The sequence below is a fragment of the Cimex lectularius genome, unplaced genomic scaffold (assembly GCF_000648675.2).
Source record: "Cimex lectularius strain Harlan isolate CLEC.00 unplaced genomic scaffold, Clec_2.1 scaffold83, whole genome shotgun sequence".
NCBI classification, from domain to species: Eukaryota; Metazoa; Arthropoda; class Insecta; order Hemiptera; family Cimicidae; genus Cimex; species Cimex lectularius.
In genome coordinates, this window is record NW_019392748.1 from 958,247 (window position 1) to 978,968 (window position 20,722).

General features: G+C 30.6%; 1 protein-coding gene across 17 annotated transcripts in view; it reads right to left on the reverse strand.

Annotated features, from left to right (window-relative positions):
* Positions 1–20,722, reverse strand: part of LOC106665630 (piezo-type mechanosensitive ion channel component) — an 83,732-nt gene that overhangs the window by 5,399 nt on the left and 57,611 nt on the right. For 10 of the 17 annotated variants that reach the window (XM_024227190.1, XM_014392179.2, XM_014392182.2 and 7 more), the window contains 30 exons: positions 19,698–19,795; positions 19,370–19,636; positions 19,187–19,310; positions 18,324–18,520; positions 18,109–18,257; positions 17,897–18,040; positions 17,674–17,768; positions 17,504–17,610; positions 17,243–17,422; positions 16,988–17,078; positions 16,731–16,921; positions 16,453–16,654; positions 15,612–15,707; positions 15,375–15,540; positions 15,109–15,294; positions 14,863–15,041; positions 14,638–14,797; positions 14,419–14,582; positions 12,731–12,790; positions 9,567–9,703; positions 8,399–8,497; positions 8,159–8,203; positions 7,628–7,677; positions 7,493–7,561; positions 6,826–7,014; positions 4,109–4,128; positions 3,870–4,024; positions 3,730–3,806; positions 2,895–2,969; positions 30–303 (listed from right to left, as the gene is read on the reverse strand). In XM_024227190.1, the coding sequence (XP_024082958.1) occupies positions 30–303; positions 2,895–2,969; positions 3,730–3,806; positions 3,870–4,024; positions 4,109–4,128; positions 6,826–7,014; positions 7,493–7,561; positions 7,628–7,677; positions 8,159–8,203; positions 8,399–8,497; positions 9,567–9,703; positions 12,731–12,790; positions 14,419–14,582; positions 14,638–14,797; positions 14,863–15,041; positions 15,109–15,294; positions 15,375–15,540; positions 15,612–15,707; positions 16,453–16,654; positions 16,731–16,921; positions 16,988–17,078; positions 17,243–17,422; positions 17,504–17,610; positions 17,674–17,768; positions 17,897–18,040; positions 18,109–18,257; positions 18,324–18,520; positions 19,187–19,310; positions 19,370–19,636; positions 19,698–19,795 (4,046 nt within the window). The remainder of the gene's footprint in view (positions 1–29; positions 304–2,894; positions 2,970–3,729; positions 3,807–3,869; positions 4,025–4,108; positions 4,129–6,825; positions 7,015–7,492; positions 7,562–7,627; positions 7,678–8,158; positions 8,204–8,398; positions 8,498–9,566; positions 9,704–12,730; positions 12,791–14,418; positions 14,583–14,637; positions 14,798–14,862; positions 15,042–15,108; positions 15,295–15,374; positions 15,541–15,611; positions 15,708–16,452; positions 16,655–16,730; positions 16,922–16,987; positions 17,079–17,242; positions 17,423–17,503; positions 17,611–17,673; positions 17,769–17,896; positions 18,041–18,108; positions 18,258–18,323; positions 18,521–19,186; positions 19,311–19,369; positions 19,637–19,697; positions 19,796–20,722) is intronic. The other 7 variants (XM_024227199.1, XM_024227192.1, XM_024227195.1 and 4 more) reach the window with 7 other exon arrangements.

Consider the following 20,722-nt stretch of genomic DNA (forward strand, 5'->3'; position numbering starts at 1 on the left):
TTATTGTTAAAGAATATACTAAATACAACCTCTGTGTATGCGATAATTGTGACCCAAAAGGTCTTGGACGGTCGTGGCACTGTCAGAGTCCCCCAGCAAAACACCATCAAAGGCAAAGGTATCGTAAGAACAGTAGGTGTGTAAATTTGATGTAGAAATATAATAATGTAACAGCTCAACTCTGAATGTGACAAAAGAGCGAACCACATGGCCAGAATTAATCTTATAAACGGCGACTGATCTTTTGCCTTCAATTCCCCTTCTTCTTCAAACTGCGCCACTGACATGTTAAGTTGACTGTAACTGATAAAATCCATTATTTTCATTTAAGAATTGTTTTGATAAAAATAATAAACATTGTATTAGTAAAAATAAAAAAATGATGGTTAAGCAAATTGTTTTATTACTAAGCTGCATCAAACTAGTTTTTAAATCACCATCATCAAGGCTACACAAAATGTAATTAATACATTAAATTTATTATTAGGTTATAAGGAAAATAATTCATAAAATAATTCACTAATTTTGTGGTCCGCTTGACCAATTAATATATTACAATTAATTAAGGTTTTTTAGTTGAGATAAAAAAGTCAATGGCACGAGCGGAATTCGAACCCACAACCTTCGGCTAAATACGCCGCTGCTCTACCACTTGAGCTATTGTGACTTCGACTGGTGTCTGAGCGGATCGAAGTCACATAGCTCAAGTGGTACAGCAGCGGCGTATTTAGCCAAAGATCGTGGGTTCAATCCCGGTCGTGTCATTGACTTTTTTATCTCAACTAAAAAACCTTAATTAATTGTATCATAAAATAATGTTTATTAGTATTTAGATTAACAATATTTCCACTTTTTTTTAAGGTAAATGGTTTATTATGTATATTATGAACAATTAAAAATTGAGATGAAAAGATGTGTCAGAGCCTTCATCTCCCGGTGCTATTGACTCAAACAAACGATATTCTTTTTCAACCATGAATTTATAAATTCATGAAAAATTCAAAATACAATCCAGATAAATTTAATGTATTATTCAATTTGACAATCTATAAATGGTATAAACAGTCGACACCTTTTTTTATAAATTCCAAACTTCCACAGTACTATTATGAGAAAAAGTCTACATATGCTGAAATTGAATTCCAAAACATTCCAGACTGAATAGATTTATATGTCAAATATAATTGAAATTTGGTTATAAAATTTACATGCAATAAATATTTAATGTATTATTAAGTTTGTACTTGTTGGTACAGACCATGCAGAGAGAATCAAGGGTATTCCATTCTTTCAAATTGCATACTGAATCCAAGCTTTGCTTAAAAAGTTATCAGAGTAAACATCCAGTAAAAGCGGAAAGAGAAATATCAAGTAGGTTTTTATGACTAAAATAGGTGAAATGAATTTAAAATACATTGGTTAATGTAATATACTTTCCAATGATTTGCACACTGTAGTAAGTTGAGTACAAGTTCGTTTATCCTATTATGACAAGTTTAAAGATTGACCCTCGCACTGCTGTTTATTTTATTAGACAAACATAATTTATTTTATCTACCCTCCAATGTATTCCTCAATTAGGACTTTTCTGAATGTAAAGTAATTTTCTTCATACATTTTGAACTAAAATATAATTGTTCTCACCTTATAGAAAAAAAAGATGCCAGGGTCTATTCAGACCCACCAATTGTATTTTTTTCCAGTCCAATTTTTTTTTTTTTTGTACAGTTGTTAATATCAGTCACTTTACTCACTCAGGTAGAAAATTGGTTGATTGTGGTAAAATTGATTTTTATGTGGTAAACATTCAGTGGAGACCAAAAAATGACAATGCATAAGGTGTGTAGGAGATTCGTAACATTATAGTTAGGTTCACTTATTTCGTGGTCCGCTTGACCAATTAATATATTACAATTAATTAAGGTTTTTAGTTGAGATAAAAAAGTCAATGGCACGAGCGGGATTCGAACCCATGATCTTCGGGTAGATACACCGCTGCTCTACCACTTGAAAAATGGCAAAAAGGAGGGAAAATTCAAAAGGTGGGGTTGAGATGGGAAGTTAGTGTCCGAGTGGATCGAGGTCACGATAGCTCAAGTGGTAGAACAGTGGCGTATCTAGCCGAAGATCGTGGGTACGACTCCTGCTCGTGCCATTGACATTTTTATCTCAACTAAAAACCTTAATTAATTGTATTATAGTTAGGAGTAATGTACAAAATTTTATGACACCTATATATGTAAAAATTCATAAAACAAAAATATATAATGTAAATAACATTTTAGCACACTTGAAAAAGTTTATTTAAAAATGTGGGGGGGGGGGTAAAAACACAACAGACAGTTGGTCCATTTTCTTTTTTTACCGACAGCAGTGCGAGTGTTAAAGGACAAAAGCAGCACAGAAAGAGAAAAGTGATTGAAACTGCTGTGAAATACACAGAGACGACAAAATGTCAATGATGACCACTCACATTGTTAGTAAAGTATGTTTTCCTCCTATGTCTGAATCTTCCCTGCAATTAGGTAGATCATTGAAGTCAATGGGACTACTAATAAGCTCCATCCTAAATACAATTAAACTTAAATCTAGTTCAATGAGATTTTTTTCTTAAATAATTAAAAAAGCTGTGCAAAATTTGTAAGTTTGTGATTTTAAAGATGAAACCCAAGACTCGATTCGATGAAATCCAACAATACATGAATGCGCGATAAAAGATTGTTTACCAACCAAATGTTTAAAAATGAGCAAACTTCAAATCTAAAAGTTATTTCGACTTTGATAAATACTAACACCACTTCTCTTGATGCAATAACATGCAAGTTATTTTTTGATGAGAAATGTATAACGAAGAAATGTCAAAGATGTTCTTTGATAGAAACCATGCGACAAACCTGTCTGTTTCATCGACATATGTAATATCTTCTAGGTCAGTTTGGACCTCAAGGTCTGCTTTTTTATCCTTAACACTGTAATATTTACAAAAACTGCATAGATATTTACAATTGTAACAAATTATAAATCTAAAGACTTTAGATACAGAAATTCCAAATTAAAAACTACATAAAAATAAATTAATTAAAAACCTGTAGCAAATATGAAATTATCTAACTCTAATACAATTATTGTTATATTTATCTTTTGTCAAAATAATATTTAATATTGTAATGAATTTAACCTAATTGTTCAAAAGGTTTTTTTGCAACAAAAAAAAAAAATTTGTAAATAAACTCAGAATATAGTAATAATTAATCAACTTATGTTTAGTGGTCTAATTGACCATATTATTTCAATTAATTATTCTTTTTATGTAAGGTCTTGGTTGAGATGAAAAAGTTAGTGTCACAAGCGGGATTCGAACCCATGACCCTTGGCTAGACAGATAATCTACCTACTGACACCTGATCCAGGGGAAAAGGACTAATTTCAATTTAATACTTTTTTTAAATTCTATCAAAAACCTATGTTAATTGTACTACTATTCTAATAAACATAATTGACTGAACAAATAATGATTTTTACATAATTTTTCCTTGAAATTAAAATTGTAACGAGTTGGTACACATTGAATTTGATTTTTTTGAAATTCGGTTTGACTCGACAGGACATTCTTCCCCAGTGCCCTGCAGCTAGACAAAGGTTGTGGGTTCGAATCCCGCTCGTGGCACTAACTTTTTCATCTCAACCAAGACCTTACGTAGTAATAATTATTAAATTATTACAACTTACGTTGCAGGTATGTAAGGGCCAGGCTTCCAAACTTGTCCAGGACCTGTTCTCATCCCAGTCCCAAAATTGTGTGTCATCTAAGACATTAATAATAAATTTAAAAAATATATGCATAACTTTTTTGTATATATTTAACTCACCAAGAGAATTTTTTTTTCAACCGAAAGCGTTTTCATTATATAACGATAATCCCTTGATGTCCGGTTTAAGAATCTTGTAAACGTTACCATTATAGAGCTGAGTATGGTCTCGATATACCGTAAAATATTTGAACATATTTTCCTTGATGGTCTAGCTAGAATATGACAAAAATAGATTTTTTTTTTTTTTTAGATAAAATAAAATAGTAAAGAATGTAGTAAAGAAAAAAATAAGTTACCTTCTACAGAGTGACGACTCCTGTAAAAGAAAAAAATAATTAAAAAGTGTGATTAATTCAATGTTTAGTACTTGTACAAAAATAATTAACTCTCGAAACACTATTTCATGCAATATAATACATAAAAATACACCAAAGCAAAATCATAGATGTCATGCAACAACTAAATTTTATTTTATTTATTCGTATTAATTTTTCCAAATAAAATTAACGTTAACACAGCCAGTTAAAGTACAAAAATTTTTCACCAAGTTTTTTAAGATGACAATGCATGCAAACAGGAATCAATTTATCCAAAAGTGTTATCTATTTTTTTATATTTCAATAGTAAATTAAGGAATTTTGTGATTACACAGTTACAAAACAAATGGTTGTACTTAATAATTAATATAATAATAAATTGTATCATTTCATAAATATTTGATGTTGTAGCTGAAATTTGTCGGCAAACCTGCCTTTTTTTCGATGCAGGATGATTTTTTTTTTTTTTAAATCTAATTCCGAAACCATTGGAAGTTGGATTGCAGTGTTATTTACCCGGAGGAGTTAAAAAAGTGCCAACTCTCAATTTTTTACTTATGTATTAGATGGCTTTTGATGCAGTTTTAAAAAAGTGGAGACAAACTGAACAGAAATAAACAAACTTGCTGGTCAAACCTGAAGATGATTTTTTTCTGGCCTTCGGCACAAGTCAAATTTATATAATTGGCTTGGGAACAGGCGGTTCACGAACAGGTGAAATGTCGAAGCACACCAACACACCAGCCCAGTGCAAGTAGACCAAATAATTGATAACCAAATCAGAGGTTCATAAAGAAATATCACAAGTCAACACTTAAATTTGAAGGGCACTGGAAGGATGGCCTGTCTACACAAATTGAAGTTCAAAAAAATCAAATTCAAAGTGTACCAATTCGTTATGATTTTAATTTCATGGAAAAATTAGGTAAAAATCAAATATTTGTTCAATCAATTTTGTTATTAGAACGTAGTACAATTAACATAGGCTTTTGATAGAATTAAAAAAAAAAATTCAAATTTTTTACAATATTAAATTGAAAATTAATTAAGGTTTTTAGTTGAGATGAAAAAAACCTTAATTAATTGTCATGTATTAATTGGTCAAGCAGACCACGAAAGTAGTGAATTAAATTGAAACTTAGAAACTTTTCCCCGGGATCAGGCGTCAATCGGTGGATTATCTCTCATAGAAATCTTTAGCCTCAGATTTTTCAAGAAAATTTGTAGGTTCTTGCAAATCGACCCATTTGGGTCTCAGGTACAATTTTTAACACCGGTATGCCTTTCTGTATTTATTTCTTGATTTTAATATATTTTTTTCATAAAAAAATTGAGATCGTTGTTACATGCCCCACAAATTAATATATACAGAAAACCTTATGAGGGTTCACATTTTAAAATGCCATTATTTTATTGGCTTGGTATGAAAGGGAGACCAAAATCAAGCCCTTCTTTTAAAGGTGCCTAGGAATGTTTAGTATTGATGAGTTTTTGATACTTTACAAAAACTCTAGTTACTTTGCCATTTTGTAAATTCGACTACTGTGTAGTACTCCCTGACTGCTACCTGACACCTCAAGCTCTTTATGTACAAAAAGTGGACAGATGTTTTCCCCAGCACTCTTCAACTGTCAAAACTTTTTTTTTGGACAAATAATAAATAAAATATCTATTACTTAATTTTGTCAGGTTGGGCCATTATGGTTAAAAATTCCACATATTAAGTTACGATTATACTTTTATTGAAGAGCACAGGTGGCCAAAAGGCTCAACATCCTAAAAAAAGTATGATTTGTAGCACCATCATGTTTCATCCTGTTTTATTATATTAGAATAACAACCACGGTTCTTAAGACAGTCTGATGTTGGCTTATGATCAAGAAAATCTAAGAAAAACTTCGGACAAATAGAAAATTTTGGTTATATTCGGCCAGAAAACAGCAATTAGATGAAGGCAGCAATTTGAGGTCAAATATTGTCCCCAGCTATTTTGTTTGGGCATTTTGGATTGCTATAAAGGGTCTGAAGAAGAACTTAATGATATTGTCCTGGAACACTGGAATAGACTATTAATTAGAAGAGGGTTTTTTTACCAAAATCTGGCATGTTGCAGCATGGGTTGGTGGAAAACTTGAATCTTTTGTACGATTTATTGAAGAAAATTTGTTATCAATGGATTTTCTCCCAATATTTTGGGATATCTGGAATATCCAGAGAAAATGAGAAAGCTGAAGGAATATTTTGCCATTATTGCAAGGGGAGGAAATGCAATGAATTGTTTGAAATTGTTGTTTCTGTAGTAATCACTTTTTTTTTTTAAATACAATTTGTCTTGCTTCAAGTTCTATATTTTTCATTAAAAAATCAATCTGGATCATTCTAAGTATTTGTTTTTAAAAAGGAAGGCAACTTTTTTTGCCCATCACCATACATTCCATCCAAATTTTAGACATGCACAACGTGAGAAATCATTCGACAAAATAAAGCTAAATAACAGTGACTTTTAAAACATTACTATAACAAAGTTAAATTTTAAACATATACCTACATCTTAAGAATGATTTTCAACTATCCCCAGAATTAAGCGTTTTATACACTTTTAAGACTTTCAATTATGAAGTACGAACATGCAACAAATTTTCAAAAATGCATGCAACTCAATCAGTTCCAAGTCATGATCTTTTGATCGTTCATACCCAAAAAGCCCTCCTTTGTCAGTGTCCTCATCATGATCCTTATCACTATGGGCTTTATCAATACGATCCTCATCGTCACCCTTATCGCTATGCATTTTATCTACATGATCCTGCTCGTCACCCTCATCACCTGCTGACGTTATCTCAGTACGGTCAGAAACAACCTGGGTGTCCGATTCATTCTCATCGCTAAAATATTTGCATTATAGTACAATTTGTATACATATTTATTTATTTTTTGCCCGCTTTGACAATCTGACAAGATATAAGATAAAAATCTGTCATACGAAAAATGAACTTAACAATTGAGAATATGTACAAGCAAATGTTTAAATTAAGTCAATGCCATTGTGCTATCTTGAAAAAATACTTATCTAAGTTGTTCAAAATCATGTATTTTAAATGATCATACTATGGCAGAACTGCAAGAAATTCTTATAATAAATACAAAACGATAGTAATAAAATAATAATCTGTCTCTTTTTATGTTTCAAATATTTTTCTTTAAAATTATCCAAGTGGTATTATTTAATAAACAATATATATGATAATTTCACAGATTTGAGAAATATTGTTTTGTAGTAAAATGCTTATTTTTATAAACAACGTTCTTAAAACCTTTTAACTTAAAAATTATTAACTATTTTAAATTATCGTATATTCTTACCATAGTCTGCGTCTTGACATATTTTCATCTAGTAGGCCGTCTGATCCAAAGCTAGACGATTTTACTATGCTAAAAACAAAATATATGACATGAAAACAGAATAAATCAACAACAAAATCTGTCAAAATTAATCACCTCATTTTTTTCTTCCTTTTGAACATTCCACTCGGCCCTGGTTTGCCTTCCTAGATAAATTAGAAAATATATATTTAATATTTTATACATTCTATGTTTTGGTTTGTAAAAAATTAAAACAGACGTCAAGCAAAAAGTTTAACAATTTCACAAGGATATTTGACAAATATCAACTACTTCACCATGAAAAAACAAATCACTTTTCTTAGGAGCGAAAAGGATATAGTTGATTGGGACTAAGTTCATGCAGATAGATGAATGAAGATAAACGAAAGAAGACATATTGGAAAAAATAATAATATAAGATTTATGATTGAGCTATAATTTTTTTTTTCAAATTTTATAAGCATTATCTAGAAATGATCAATAATATTGATGTAAAGCTGCTAGAGATATTCTGTAAAATTAACAAGGACAAACTATTTGTGCTTTAAAGCTGCTATACATTAGTTTGAAGAAGCAATTTTTTGCAGCAAGCAAACAAAATTTTACTAAAAAGCAAGTGTATCAAGCACAAATAAATTGACCTACTTCACCACATGGTGGATCTACTTGTCCTGAAGTGTCAACATTTTCCTTTAAAAGAAAAAAAAAGCAATGTAATATGTTAATAGTAAGAAACCAATAGTTATTAACATTAAACATTTGGTCGGAAATATATTGAATTTAGTCAAGTTAAAAGTTTTTTGTTATTAAATAATAATCTAATAAATTTTTATTAGTCTTCTACAATAATTCCTAGAATAGTTTGCCTTTTTACATGCAACTTACATCGTCTACATCAACATATTCTTCTCTTGGCTTCAAATTTGTCGCAGCAGCTTCATTAATTGCTGTCTTCACGTCAGTCTTCAAGGCTGTCGTAATTAGCTGCCACACACAAACAACACCCAAACATGCAATATTCCATGCGAAAAAATATTATTTACTTATATATTAAAATGTTTTCAAACGCTATCGATCCAATGAAAACGCATTGAATTTTCAATGCAACAATCGAAATGAACAGATTCACTGACTTGCGGTACAGTAAAAGTACAGTTCGATTGTGTATTCGTTTAAGTTCAAATTTTTTTAGAGCTGTATGATGAAAATCCCGTTAAATATAAACTACGGGTGTTAGTAATTTCTGTATGTTTCTGTAGGTTTCTTTTTTTTCTTTTTTTACTCTGAACAACATTAAAAGCATGTATGATTCATAATGAAATATTAAACAAACGGTGTAGCCATTATAGAAGTATTAAGTCTGATGAAAACATTTCTTTTAACTAAAAATGTTTAAATTTACAATTAAATAAACAAATAATTGAATTTTAATGGTTAATTTATGCATTAACTTGTATAAACATATTTTTTCTGAGTTAAGAGAAAATCAATTACAGCACGTTTATTTAAATATCAATAAGACAATTCTGAGCCAAAATTACAAATTAAAGGTTATCAAGTTTATTTCATCATTACTGAGTTTGATAAAGAATTATGGAAAAGACAAAAAATAAAATATCTTACATCTTTTTATATTTTTAAGAAATAGTGCTGGGCTGTACTGCATTCATATTAGACTTTAGCATTGGATTTTAAGTCTGATTATTTATTTATAAAATTACTGAAGATGAGTTTTAGTTTACAAGTTTGCCCAGGTTGAAGGCCCAAAATTAAAATACAACAAATATTTTAAAGTTTTTAAAAGCGTTATTTTTACAGGCAGTACAGATTATAGCCATCTTCCCATCTGACAAGCTTTCATAGCTTTGCTCCCAAAAAAAGTGTCATAATTCGTCCCCCAACATGCACGGAATAGTCGACTCAGAATTACCTTTAAATTTTTATATTACAAACAATGAGCTGGCCAAATTTCAATTATTAGTTTTAAATCAATTTCAAATGATCTGTAAACACAAATCGGTACAAAATCGTTAAACAAAAGCGTCAAAATCACCTGAGTTACACTCGTTCGTTTTAAATCAACGTTTTCATCGCTCAACGTCGTTGTGAACGATGCGACGCTCAACTCAGAAATGAGATCTAGATCCTCATCATAGTCATCAAACATGAAATAGTCTCCGGATCTTATTGCTGAAATAAAATAGCATCTATTTAATTTTAATTGTTCAACGCATATCTATAAAAGCATTCAAAACATTTAAAGCTTCTTTATACATGAGCCACTGTACAAAAATAAATTATTAACAACTGTACAAAATATATATATTAGTTTTGTTTTAAATAAAAGGTATTAATAATAAATATTATGATGCAATACTTTGAACATACTTTTCAAATACATTTTAAGACCACACTAACTTTTGTGAAATTTATTTAAAACAATTATACAATCTTGGTACAAAACTGATCAATTAACTTTTATATTTGTAATATTTTGGGGAACATTAGCAAGACCTGCAATGTGAACTGTGTTTTGATCATCCCCGATCAGCCTGGACTATTCTCTCAGATTACGCCTGTACCTTTGGGTGTTTCACCTTCTTCGGTGGTTTGTCTGTGTTATTTGGTCAGTTGTGTCCTTTTTCAGACACTGATAAATAAAACAAACAATAATAGACAGACAAAAAAAATTGCTCCTTTAAAATGGTTGGCTTCTGCATCCGAAGTACCTATCAGTTCAAAAATCCTTCTCGCTATGCCCCTCTATATAATTCACTTGTTCGACATATTCTTGAATATGCCTCAATCATATGGAATCTGCACTAATACACTGATATAAAACTTCTTCAAATTGTTCAAAATAAATTCCTTCATACATTATATTTCAAATTAAACTGTCACAAGGATAAATCATCTCATGCTCCCATTAAATCTTACTTCAATATTTCTGATCTTTGCTGCAGAAGAAAGTATTTTGACATTATTTTTATTATCAAATTAATTAATGATTGTTTAGATTCCAAAGAAAACCCTTGGTAAACTCCAATTTTATATACCTCCTTCCCACCTCGAAAATCAGAAGATATTTTTATTGAATATAAAGGACCGAATTTTTCACTATACTCCCCGAAGCATCGTATGATGATAGAATGTAACAACATATGCAATACTGTTGATTTATTTAATACTTCTGTTTCCTTATTGAAATGTCAGTTATTAAAGCATAATAACTTTATTTAGTAAAATAAAACTAAAAATGTACTATATATGTAGTTATAATGCTTTATTACATTATTTTTATATATTTTTTAATATAATTTCTAGTTGTTATAATTATAGACAGGGTGTTTTATTAAATCTTTAAGTTGTTTTATTTATATGGATTTTATTGCCTTTTTCATTGATGTATAGCATAGTGGTTTTTTTTTGTTTTTTTACGAGGGTTTGCAACAGCAGAGGTTATATCAACCCTCAGGGTGCCAGTGTTTTTGAAAAAAAAACCATTTGTAAGTATGTCGAGTTTGAATGCAGGGCCGCTGGATTAGAACCCGGGACCTTTACCTTACAGTGATGAGTGCCGTGTCAACGCCTAAACCGTTGCGGCCCCTTTTTATTCTTTATTAATGTTAAATTAGTTATAAGCACTATATTGTACATATTTTTCTCCTTACTTTTGTACAAGTTTTTTTAAGAAATGGGTTTTTGACCCATAAAAAATTAAAATATAAGATGATCCAAGTTAATTTTTTTAATCCAACAAATTTTAAAAATAAATCACTCTAAATATACATAGAGCTAATAACTTAATTACACTCATAAAAAATATATTTTAAAATATAATAAACACCTAACTCAAAATCTGTTTTTAATATTGCATATATGTACAAAAATTGATTATGAAAAGAGATATATTATAAATTCAGTCTGTAGACAGCTTTTTATTCCCCAATTTTGTTACTTAACAAATTAGCATTGTTTATCTAGTTTTAAACAAAGAAAACATAATTATCTGTTATAATTAATGAACCTGAAGCTGGCCAGTGAGTTACAAAATAACAGGGGAGCACAAAAGATTTATTCAGGTCGAGGTGCAGTAGGCCTTGTGGCCGCCTCTCTTTTCCCTATCCCTTTCTCCTACAATTTATGAAGTATGAATGCTATGAAGTTTAAAAACTCAGTGCTTGATAATCGCCTGTTGTTAACTAGCTATTAATGATTTTTTTTAAGTAAAAAATATCATGGAACATCCCAAAAATCATGCTCTAATGTGTAAGCATTTTCTGAATTGAGACATCTTTACATGTATGTATGTACATGGTGCTTTGTTTTTTTATACATTATACATACAGAAACAAAACAAAATGTCATACACAGAAGTATTAGCAAAAAAACCAGACATACAATCCAGACTGTCGAAAGAAACTGCCTAGATGCAATTTAAAAAATAAATAAATACAAATAAGAATAAAAAAGCATAACTAAAATTGTTTGAACCATCATGTGTTGCCCTTCTTCAAAATAAATTTAAAAAATTCATAGAGTTATTACTACTTCATTTTTATTAATTAATCTTTTTACATAAGGTCTTGTTGAAATGAAAAAGTTAGTGTCACGAGCGTGATTCAAACCCACGACCTTTGGCTTTCTTCATTTCAACCAAAACTTTATGTAAAAAGATTAATTAATTGAAAGAAGTAATTTGGTCAATATACCTCTAAATATAATGGATTTATTTTATTTTTTTTATTAGTTGGGCAATAAAAGACAACTGAGACCATAAAATATTGGATGGACTCAGTTATTTACAATTCCTAAAATTGTTACATCTATCAGAGAAAGGCCAGATCAAGGCGCTCAAATAGTTTAAAAAAAAAAATGCAGAGGGTCGGCAATGACATCAGTTGTTTGCTGGCCCATAAATCTCCCATATTATTATTACATACAAAGTGAAAGCCACACTGCATGCATTGAATTATAACAATTCAATTGACATTTTTATATTACAATTGTTTTAACTATTTATATAAATAGAGCTTATTTCAATATTTCAAAGATCATGTTGAGCATTTGTCTCTTTTGTATATTGAAATTGTTTCTATTTGATTATTTTCTAGTTCTAATTGTGCCTGACACACATTGTGCAATTATGGCTATTTACATCGTTATTAGCTTAATTATTTCCCCCTTTGTATGATCTGAATTTTGACTTTACTTTACCATTACAGTTGTCGTGATGATAATAATTTTTAAACCAATCCTCGTCCTTGTCATCAAACACTATACAATACAAAGAATTTACTTTATAATTTGAGTTTTAATTATAAGTAAATATATTTATTTAGAAAAATGTAGGCTATTCCTTTGAGAAGTAAAAAAAAAAATAATAATAATGTAATTTAATAAAACAATTGAAAAAATAAGCATATAATTAATTCTAATATGCATTGTTTATGCAATAAACTAAACTTATATTAAATGCTTAGATGTTATTTACAGAATTTTTTTTGGCTGTAATGTATTATACAGAAAATAATGTGATAATTAGATCCTAGAATTAATAATCTTATTGTTAGATAATTTATTTAACTGTCAAACAAGGAAAAATCAGTGTCATTTTGCTGAAATAATTTTTGCTAATTATCACATTAATAGTTTGAAATCAATAGGCAGACAATAAATGTGTGCCGAAGCGAAGCAAGTGGGTTTATTGATTTTTTTCTGGTTTGTTACAGTACACGTGTGGTGTGATTTTGGTGAGACATTTGAGTTGATCGACTGTCTGGGAGTGTGGAGCCAGGGCGTCCCGATGAAACTGGAGCCCCGCTTCGGCCTGAAACTGCCCCCGTGGCCGACCACCATACCATAAGGAGGGGGAGAAAACACAGGAAACGAATCATCTAACGAAGGGGCTCGGTGAAGCTCGGACGCAGGAGGAGAGCCAAACGACATCCTTTGGGGCTCTAAATAACATTCTAGGCTCCGGCTAAGGATGGCAGAGGTCGGTGACGGAGCCTGGAGAAGCCCGGGCATCCGTGGTACTTCTTCCTCGACAGGAGTGTGAAAACCCTGGGGTGATGTCGGGGATGAAATGCTAGGAGTTGAATCCCTCGCCAACGGTGCAGTTTCCTCTATTTACACAATATTTGGCAAATAATACTTCCGAGAAAGCATCAAGGGAAAATATTTTCTTTCCTTTACTATGTAAAATGGATAATATATTTTCTTTTTGTCCCCATACAGTAAGCAATAAAGATTAGTTAACTTCTCTCCAATATCAAATTTTTTGGTTGTCCAATTTCAAGACCAAAAAGGTCCAATTTCATCCTTCATGCTTTCAATTTGTTAAAAATAAATAGCTTCAATAAAACAAAATAGCAAAATTTGGGGGCATCTGATTTAATTGAAGCTTTTGTTACCAAAAAACTTGGCAGAAATTATATTCGTATAAAACATCTTACCCCCCCCCCAAGCATAAATAATCTGTATATGTATTAGAATTTATTAAGATACACCACCACAAAAAATGATGCTGGCCTAATTTTTAAAAGAAACTTTTGTAGAATCTGGAATTAAATTTTTTAAAGATATTTTGTCTTCATTTTTTAGAACTGTCATTTCTATGTTTATTTTGATTGTTTTCTAAATTTAATACATATATTTCTTTTGTAACCGTGTTAATTTATGCTATCAATATTTATTATCGTTCAAATCTTTTTTACTTATGACTAATCTATAGTAATTAATTAAATGTAAAATTCAAATAAAATTTCATTTACACAAGTAAAAATTATTTGAAAAAATGAACTTCTTCTATTCTGAAAGACAAATTTAGTTAGAATCTACTTTATTTCAGAGAAAACAATCTTATCACGTGTGAAAAATAGTGCAAAAAATATAAGACATACCTTTGTGATGATTTTCCGGTTCTTGATAATTAGGGCCATGGAGTTTCTTTTGCGACGCTTTAATTCGGTCCATTTTACCCTTGATCTTCTCCAACAATTGTTTCTCCGATTCCCTCTGGAACTCGACTTGCTTGTTGCTTAGATCTTCTATTAGTTCCGCACCTCTATGAAAATTTAAATTCAAAATTGCTTCGCCTTGAACAAGACCAAAGACATTACCGAGATGCGAGTATCGCCATAGCTTTAGCCTCGTCTATCATCCTCATAAAATAATGACTCGAGAAAAGGCGACGCTGAAGCAGCAACATGGCAAAACAACACCCGTCCCATGCCAGACCGACCTCCGTCCGCGGTACCACACATTCAGTCGGTTCAAAGGCTAAACATTTCAATTTTAAATTATCGCTATTTGTAATATTGTCTAAGCAAATGTTTAAATTTTACTTGTAGATGGCAATATCCCTCCTCCTCCTGACTCAAATTTCTGAATGCAAGCTATACCAAACAGTTGTATCATCCAGCAAGCTTGTGTCTTCATGGTCGTTATAAAAATACAACCTATAATTTGGAAAAGAGCCTTGGCAAATATTATCCCTACATTGTAGGCTAATAAAGAGTTCCACCTAAAAAGAAACACAATTAGGTATTTATTTTATTTTATTATTATTTTTTTTAAATTAAACAACTTACCACACCAAAATTGTCTTAATTGGTCTTAAATACAGGTCATTTCCTTGCCATAAGAATATGAAAGCCCCTATGAGATAGCCTAGAGAAAATATGTTGACTCGGTTTGTTCCTGCCAGAAAAACAAGGGCCAAACAAATCCAGAAAGAAGCAGCAAACAGAATCCGTTTTAAAACGTCTAATACTGATCTGGAAATTGTTTTTACAAATTATTTAATCATTGAAAGCATGTAGGATATATTTGTTTTTAAACACAAAATCTTATTTACTTTGTGACAGAGAAGAAATCAGGTACAGGGTTTACAAAATCCTTCTCGTCGAATGCATGAAGAACAGGCTTGTTACTTCCTCCAATATAAGTATCATGTCTATGACGTTTTTCAATATTGAAAACTAACGCTTGCCTGCTCACAAACATCAAAACCAAGAAATCACCTATTAAAAAAAATAAAAAATAAAAACACAAATTGTAGACATAATTGAGTTATTTTCGTAGAAATACATACAGATAAGTTTATAGGCTTCTGGAGGGTCATCGTGGTCAGGAAAAAACATCCATTCTTTCATCCTTTGTAATGTATCAGATTGGTTCCATGGATATTCTAAGAAAAACATAATAGTTAATAATATGTATACAACAATAAAATGTAATAAAGTAATGAATGTATAAATATATCGATATAGAAGAATAGGCCGTGTGGGGTTAGACACACAATTTTTACACTTAATTTTTGGCCAAAACCTGCATTTGTGCCCAGCAGATAGAGAAAGGTTGCTCAATCACCTTAATGAAGGGTGCAATTCCTTGGCTTCATATAGAGAGAGTGTAGAAATGCCACCCGATATGAAAATTAAGCACGACAATGAGTATCTGGGTCCATGTTTTGATTCTTGGAAGAAACAGGATCGTTTTATTGAATACAGTATTAATCTTGTGACCCCTAATGAATGTTAATAGTGAATGTATTTATTGGTGGGGAATGTGTAGTGTGAGAGGGCAAATGGTGGAATATTGAGTACCCCATGGACCGTCAATTAGGTTAGTTATCGTAATATGTGTAAAGGAGGAATAACGAGTACTCCACCACCGTAATTGAGTGAATGGTATGTAAATGCAAAATAATGTATTTAAGAAATGTGTGAAAGGGTTTGATCTGTAGAGTGATTGTGTTGGGGCTGAAATGAACTAGCTGTTGAGAGCCCAACCTCGGTGGCTGGACAGATAATATTTACTGTAAATTACAAAACCCGTAATTAGTGGTGGACGGCGACAAGTGTGCTCAACTTGTCTGTGTGTATGCAAATTTGAGTTTATATAAATAAGTAATCAGTATAAAAAGATCTTACCTATACAGAATACAGGAGGCACCCCTACTGCTAAAGAATATTGCAACGGTATTGTTACAACAATAAACAATGTCAAAAAAGGCCAAAGTTTTGAAAGTTTCTTTCTATTTGGTGTGATGAGGAAACATAAAATAAGACTGTAAAGTACAGCGTAGAAATCCATTCTTACACCAATTAAAGTTACGATCGAAATGAGTGAAAGCTAAAACAAAATAAATAAATAATAAGAAGAAAATCATATAGTTAAAATTGATTAAATTCTGTTTATATGCATCTACCTCAACACCAAACCGGTAGAAACCATAATTCATCATATATTTAATAAAGTGTGGCACGTCTTTGTCAACGTCCGAATGGGTAATTTTCGGGAACATGACCAACGGTCGGAAAAGCTGTCTCCCTTGTAAATGCCTGTGGAATTTTTGCCTTCGCAGAACGACAGCATGGACTGTTATTATTATAAGCACACCTGGAATAGAAACAAAACAAATAGACATTTCGATTCGCACTATGTTAAAGCCAGTTGACATTTTACCGATATATCCTTTAAGAAGAAAGGGTAAAGTTTCACCCTTTGCAGCTTTTCTAAATCCTACCCACTCTGCCGAATTTCTTGTTGTATTCACCTTAAAAAATTGCATAGATAGATTATTAACTATATCTTTATAATCTCCATGAAATTAATACTTTTATTTATTTTTACTTGTTAAAAGTTTACTATTTATTGTTTAATTATACAAAATTTCAAATTATTATCAGTAATTGACATAGTGAATAATAAATAAAATACCTCGTCACAATGAACATCCCATTCTGAATGACTTATATAGTTTATCTGATAAACCATTTTCAAAATAATAAGTGCAGAGACAATCGATGAACAAATATGAGTGATCATAATCTGCATCGACGTGTTGAGGAGTACTCCTATTACTATTAATATTACTAATGACAAATGCACTGCACATACCTAAATATATGTAGAAAAAAAGACCAGATTTGTATTGGCGAAGAGAAAAATCTTTGAAGTTTAAAATATTAAAAAACTCACGTCATTAGCAGCAAGAAGCATGATTGAAATCAAGACCAGCTTTAAAAGATGCAATTCCAAAAATAACCATATAAAGTTGACAATTTTGCTGCATCTTCTTAAGAAACCTGAAATCATGTTAGATATTTCAAAAATGTTCTTGAAAAAACAAAAAAACTATGATAGTTTACTAGGTTTGAGCATGGTTTTCCTTTTATCGCCATCTTGACGCAGAGGCACTATGTCAAAAGGACCACCAGAAGGTTTGCGGCCTATGCTAGTCCCTCTAATAAAGATATAAATATTTAATTATACACAAATGTTTATGACAAAATTTTAAATTTTAATTGATTCAAATAATTACATATTAATAATCACTTAAATAACATCAGAAGTTAGTCAAAATAACTTCACCTGCTTTTTATATCTGATATTTCTAAAAAATCATTATGAAAATAATGAACTTGGAGCACAGTTATAATGACGAATAAAGTTGGAGTGAGAAGTTTCACAAACAGTTCTTTTGTATCGAATCTTTCCAATCCTATATCCTTTTGGCTGAAATTCGATACAATTTAAATAGAACCGAGGTAATTAGAAAAATAATAGAAATAAAAAAAACTTACAGCCGAACAGGCACCTTAAGATATTCTTCCCAATATTTGTCGAAGTTGTCAAATTGATATGTGTAAGTTACGACTAAGATGATCATCGAGTAGATGATAAGCACGAGCCAGAAGCTGTACATCATATTTCTCCACATGCTCCAGTTGAGCTAAAAAAATTAATAAAATAAAATAAAAATTGGGTAAAAAACTTTTAAAAGATTTTGAAATCATACCTGGAATGTAAGGATGAACAGCAATGCCATTGACATATAAACGATTCGTATTATTGTTATTCTTTCTCCAGCGATGCCGATGGCAAAAAGTATACAAGCGACGACCCAAATCCAAAACTTTGTTAAGATCCCTCGACAAATTGATCCAAATTTATCAACAAAGGCACTCGTTTTGGAAGTTGCTCCAGACGGCATTGCTAAACAATTGTAACTGGATGAAATATAAAGACTGAAGAATTCAAAACTTGGGCATGACACAACTATAAAATTTGACAGCCAAAGAGTAAATGATTTATATAAGAGAATACAAAAAAAATATTAAAAGCAAATTATTTAATTAAAATGTTTAAATAAAGTTTGGGATGGAATAAGCTTTGGGATTTGATTCTTACTATTTTGGTCTACCTATCCTCACTGGATTTCTGTAGAAGCATTTTGCATCTGACAGACCAACCCAGTGAGGTTAGGCAGATCAAGACGATCAGTAAGGATCAAATCCAAAGTTCAGCCCAAAAGACCATAGAAGGAAATTTCATTGAGTAAGTTTTATTATATTGTGCCTTCTGAAACTGGGTACAGCGTGCATTCAACTCAATTATGTATCACCATGCCAGCTCACTTATATTTTTATTGTAGTTTCAGATAAACATTAACTAAATATTAGAAAAACAAATTTGTTATTAATTTAAGCAAATAAATATCTTATACATAAGTAAGTAACATATTAAATGTTATTTTCAAACACAATGAATTCAGTAAAAATATTAATGTCTATTTATAATAATTAGATGTAAGTACATAATACAAGAAAAAAAATTGTTTTTTAATATGAAAACAATGGAAAAGTGAAAGTTAAAAAGCACCTGCTGGTCCGAGACCAAGATGAAATGGAGATGCAATATCAGCCATAGCTGTTTTGTTTCTTGCTTCCCATTTTTGTTGGTTGTGTTGTCTTAAAGTGATCCAGAACAAAAGAGTGTACAGTATCTAAATTTAAAAAAATTATAACTGTTAATCTGATTGTTTAAAAAACCTAAAAGTCATACCTTAATTGTTAACGGTTTGATTGGATAATGAGCAACTTTTTCAAAGCCAATCTGTTTTAGATTAAGTCCACTGACGGTTTGAGGTAGTTCACTTTCAGTCAAATTCATACCGTAAATATATTGAGCTATTAGCAAGCCTAAAGCGTACAGGACTAAAAATGGAGACGACTTGTACATTGCTTTACGCTGGTTTGGCACAAGCCACAGTATGCTTGCCCATAATAGGAGGATAAAAGTGAGCCAACTGTGGTAAGTAATACTCCATGCCTGGAAAAGTTTGTTTTTAAGCATTGCAATTATAATCTAGATACATGATCGTGTCTCGTACCATCATGCTAATGTTTGCAGCGAGGTAGGAAGACTTGGCGATGAGTTGAAGAGCAGACAAAATCACATTTAAAATAGCCTCGCATATGCTCACAGTATCTAAACATGGAATTAAATGTTATTAAAATTATTTAAAAACTGATGAAAAAATGATATGATAAAATGTTTATATAATTGATAATTAAAGTATAAAAAAATCATTCTGCATACTGGCAAAAAAAGTATTTTGCTTTATAAAAACTAACAGCATGTTTGGAAACTACCATAAACTATTGAAACAAAAGAATATATAAAAAATATAAACGAGACTTTTTTAGCATTTCCACTAGATATAAAGCTAGTGTCATTCAAAATTTAAAAAAAAATTCATGATCATTTTTATTATTGCACTTCCAAATATTCAAGCTACTTGTTGTGGGCATTATAATTATGAAATATTGGGTTTAGAAATGTGTCATGATCATCGATTTTGAGCCCTGACTGACTGTTCTTGCTTGTTTTGTTTGTCACAATTGTATGGTTGGAACATAGTGAAATGCTGAACCCATCGGACTGATAAAACCAGCTCAAATAGACAGATCAGAATGATCAAACTACAATTTTAATAATTAATTATTTAATAAACATTACTGTAAATTTTTCTGCCAATTAATTTTGTTAGAACTAATATTATGAATATACAATTTAGTCAATAATTATTTCTACAAGGATAAAACTATAATACAGTAGTAATAAAGGTTGGTTATAATAATAAAAATACTATGAAGTTTATAAAATAAAAATAGAAATGTATTTATGATAGTGCTACTGTACAAGGTAGAAGAAAATGTGTTAGTAGGGTTTTAGTATTTTTTGTTAGTAAAGGTCCTGAAGTGTGAAAGTTGTAATTTCAACTTTTTTTTTTATATTAATTCTATAATACAGTAGTAATAAAGGTCGGTTATAATAATAATAATATAAGACCATAAAATAATAGATTTTTATCAAAATGAATGTAGAAATTTATTTATGATAGTGATACTGTTC